Source organism: Triticum aestivum, chromosome 6B (genome assembly GCF_018294505.1).
Source record: "Triticum aestivum cultivar Chinese Spring chromosome 6B, IWGSC CS RefSeq v2.1, whole genome shotgun sequence".
NCBI lineage: Eukaryota > Viridiplantae > Streptophyta > Magnoliopsida > Poales > Poaceae > Triticum > Triticum aestivum.
The window spans coordinates 514,351,159-514,355,284 of NC_057810.1; the positions used below are offsets into that span (position 1 = coordinate 514,351,159).

At 44.0% G+C, this 4,126-nt stretch overlaps 1 protein-coding gene across 1 annotated transcript; it reads left to right on the forward strand.

Annotated features, from left to right (window-relative positions):
• The first annotated feature begins 424 nt into the window (after positions 1–424).
• On the forward strand, positions 425–4,107 carry LOC123137727 (cationic amino acid transporter 9, chloroplastic). Its single transcript, XM_044557569.1, has 8 exons — positions 425–798; positions 1,218–1,627; positions 1,895–2,071; positions 2,420–2,644; positions 2,746–2,922; positions 3,011–3,247; positions 3,550–3,645; positions 3,779–4,107. The coding sequence occupies exons 1-8, from the start codon at positions 450–452 to the stop codon at positions 3,923–3,925; spliced, it is 1,818 nt and encodes a 605-aa protein (XP_044413504.1). The 5' UTR covers positions 425–449; the 3' UTR covers positions 3,926–4,107.
• The last annotated feature ends 19 nt before the right edge of the window (positions 4,108–4,126 follow it).

Here is a 4,126-nt window from a genome sequence, read left to right on the forward strand (position 1 = left end):
GGAGAGGGGGAGAGGGAGGAGAGAGGGAGAGAGACGCCTTAGGATTAACCATATTCAACACACGTTTTTTGTTGTTTTGTGTGAACACCGAGGCCATCGCCGGCGAGGGTGAGAAGGAGGATAAGCGGCAACACAAATATGATGCCTCGCAAAAATAAACGAGATGGACCTATTGTGGTCTTGAGTGATGGTTGTTGAGTTAAGAGTGTGTGTTATGTTTTCTCTCCCGTTGCAACGCACGGGCTCTTTTGCTAGTTATTAGGAATCATGAAGTTACAAATCAAATTGCAACACTTGTAATTGTAATCCGACATGCAAATTTATTTTTGCAGAAAACATTTGCTCTAGTGCGTGTACCTCACCAATAAAAAAAATGAATGACACGCTGAGGGAGGTCTCTTCCTCGCTCGATCCCGACCGATCCCGCACAGTGTGGGCCACGCCTGTCCATGACGCAAGGGCCGACGTCACTCCTCCCGGTCTGGGCGCGGACGACTGCACGAAGGCCCAGTAGTCGACGCCAGTCGCTCCACGCCACCACCGCAGAGGCCATGGATGGAGAAGGCGCGCACCACAGGCCCTCCCCCTCCTCCTCATCCGGCCGCCCCTTCCTCTCCGGCCTCTGCGCCGCCGCGCTCCGCCGCAAGCCCATCTCCGCGCGCGCCTCTGCCGCCGCCTCCGGCGAGGGTCTCGTGCGGCAGCTCGGCGTCCTCGAGCTCGTGCTCCTCGGGATCGGCGCGTCCATCGGCGCCGGCATCTTCGTCATCACCGGAACCGTCGCCCGCGACGCTGGCCCAGGTTAATTATTAGCCCCTTACGCCTCTGTTCCTCTTTCGATTTCGAATCAACACTGCACACCACTACTCGGTCAACAGACTGCAGTTTGCAATTGTGGCAGCAGCTTGTTGGTTTGGCTCAAATGTGGCCACAATTGGAGCCAATTGGTAGCCATTTATTTAGACTTGCCAACCATTGGCATGTCAAATATTGGCATCAAATTAATTAGCCTCATAATTCATTACAGTAGTGAGCTCAAATATTCTGATCCACGCTGTCAAATAATAAATCTGAATACCTAGTTTTTCTATCATCGAATAGGTTGATGTTGCTCAGTAGCGTTTGGTTGTTATCGTCACTTACTTTGATATCATCAGCTGCCACTCCAAAGTTTGTTTCCTTGTTTATTTCTGCTTAAATAACATGTTTGCTTCAAACAGGTGTTACAATCAGTTTTGCTCTCGCTGGAGCTGCGTGTGTGCTCAATGCATTGTGCTATGCTGAACTGGCATCTCGTTTTCCTGCCGTGGTCGGCGGAGCATACTTGTACACATATGCAGCGTTTAATGAACTCACGGCCTTCTTGGTTTTCACCCAGTTGATGCTTGATTACCATATTGGGGCAGCAAGCATTGCTCGTAGCTTAGCAAGCTATTTTATCCAATTCTTGGAGCTGATTCCGTCTGTGAAAGGCAATGTTCCAAGTTGGATTGGGCATGGAGAAGAGTTTTTTGGTGGTGTTATTTCAGTTAACATATTGGCTCCAATCCTTCTTGTCATCCTGACTGTGATCCTATGCCGCGGTGTCAAAGAATCATCTGCAGTGAATACCTTTATGACTACATTGAAGGTAAGACTGCTTCTAAACTAAGATATGTTTGTTTCTTCAATCACAAGTAACATTTGAAAGTTAAATTGGCTAGGTCAAATATCGTTGTAGAACACTTTGTGATGTTCTGTGATATTGTGATTTGTGCTTGCACAAAGCGATATTTTCCATGATTTATAACTTGCAACACAATACGAGTTTGGTGAGCAACTTTTCATGATTTGCTCAAATGATTATTAACTATGTCTGTGGTTTTGTCTGCCGTGTTGGATTTGATGTGGAATGCAGATAATCATCGTCATAGTCGTTGTATTTGCTGGTGTGTTTGAGGTGGATGTATCAAACTGGTCACCATTTATGCCGAATGGTTTCAAAGCTGTTGTAACCGGATCTACAGTAGTCTTCTTTGCATATGTTGGATTCGATGCAGTTGCTAATTCTGCCGAGGAAGCTAAAAACCCACAGGTAACTTTACTATTATTTCCATACTATCACCTTAAGTACTCCCTCTGTTCACTTTTATAAGGCCTTGAAGACATTTCAGACAGGGTGCAAAGTAGCTCATTTTCAGTTGTCTGAAACGACTTATAAAAGTGAACGGAGGGAGTATTTTTTTTGTCATCATAATTCATTTGCCTTTTAGAACCTGGAAATGTTCTCCCATTTTCATTAAATGTTCTCCCTTTGTCATCATAGTTCATTGGCTTCTTACGATTTAGAAACATTCTCCAATTTTCAATTAATATCTTCCCTTTTGTCATCATAATATGTTCTAACTTTTCTTTTCACTATCATGCAAACCAACATGTCCAGCGGGACTTGCCTATTGGCATCCTAGGAAGCCTTCTGGCATGTGTCATCCTATATGTTGCTGTATGCTTGGTGATTACTGGAATGTTGCCATATACATTACTGGGTGAAGATGCTCCCTTGGCTGAGGCTTTTTCTGCAAAGGGGCTGAAATTTGTAACTGTTTTGATCAGCATTGGAGCTGTTGCTGGTCTTACTACAACGCTTCTTGTTGGTCTGTATGTTCAGGTAACCTGACGACATTATTATCTATCACTGACGGACTAATAATTTCTTCTGAATCATATTATTCAACTTTACCAACATCACCTCCTTTTGATCCATAACAGTCACGTTTGTATCTTGGACTTGGAAGGGATGGCCTACTACCTTCAATATTTTCTAAAGTTCATCCAACACTGCATACTCCTCTGCACTCTCAGATCTGGGTTGGTTGTGTTGCAGCAGTCTTAGCTGGCCTCTTTAATGTGCATGCACTCTCTCATATTCTCTCAGTTGGCACACTGGTATTGAAGCTTCAGAATACTATTTGCAATTGTAACACAAGATTTGGCTGTTCATAAGTGACATTTAACTGCTTTTTATTGGGACCAGACAGGCTACTCGGTTGTATCAGCTTGTGTGATCACACTTCGATGGAGCGACAAAGCAACTAATTCTCGCTCCCTTGGAAAAATTTCAATCTGGCAGGAGGGTGTTTTCTGTCTTGTCATAGTGGCTCTCTGTGGTTTCATAGCAGGAATATCCTACCGGTTTAGCTATTCTATTGCCTTCATCATCATAGCTTTTCTGATAGCTACCGCTGGCAGTTTTTCTCTGCTGTTTCGACAGGTAAGTGCATTTTCTTTCAATTTGTAGTACGTACCAAATAAGAGATCATTATATCATCACTAAAAATCTCAGATGCACCAAATTGTCAATGGTTTCACAATCATTTGCATCTTCGTTAGCTATTACATGAATCAGAGTCTGATGCTTTGTGGTTTGCGGGCTCGTGGCCATGTAATGTCACGCACTCCATCCGATCCATATTAATATGGATCGGAGGGAGTAGCAAAATTTGACATGCATGGATGTCAGATCCCGCTATTAATCGGGTGGTTCTTCTAACATTGTATGACATCCATTTCCAGGTGTATGTTCCTGTGGACCCGCCTCGCTTTTCTTGTCCTGGAGTTCCTATGGTTCCGATTGTCTCTGTTTTCTTCAATATGTTTTTGTTTGCTCAGGTAAGCAGGATTTTACTTGTAGCTGTATTTACCAGAATTTATAGTTGATGATTTCATTACACTGTAGTAGTTTGCCCTGTTTACTGACTGCCATCATAGGACTAATGGTTTGGTAATGGCACTTTGTTTGCAGCTACATGAAGAAGCTTGGTACAGATTTGTCATCCTTAGTTTCATCGCGGTGGGGGTATATGCTGGATATGGTCAGTACAACGCTGTTCCGTCTACTTCGGACCACTCGTCTGTTGCATACCATGGAGTGCCTTCGGAAGCCCCATGATCTATTGCAATCCTCCAAGTTTATCTGAAAATCCATGTACCATTGGATCGTCAGGGGAGGCCATGGCCGTAACCCTTTACCTGTATTGCTCGAAGCCGTATGTGTAGCACGGTCTCCATAGTTCCATATGTACATTTGTATGATATTTTGGAGGTCAGCCACCATATCATTTAACAATGAAATGACAGCGAAAGTTTTGTT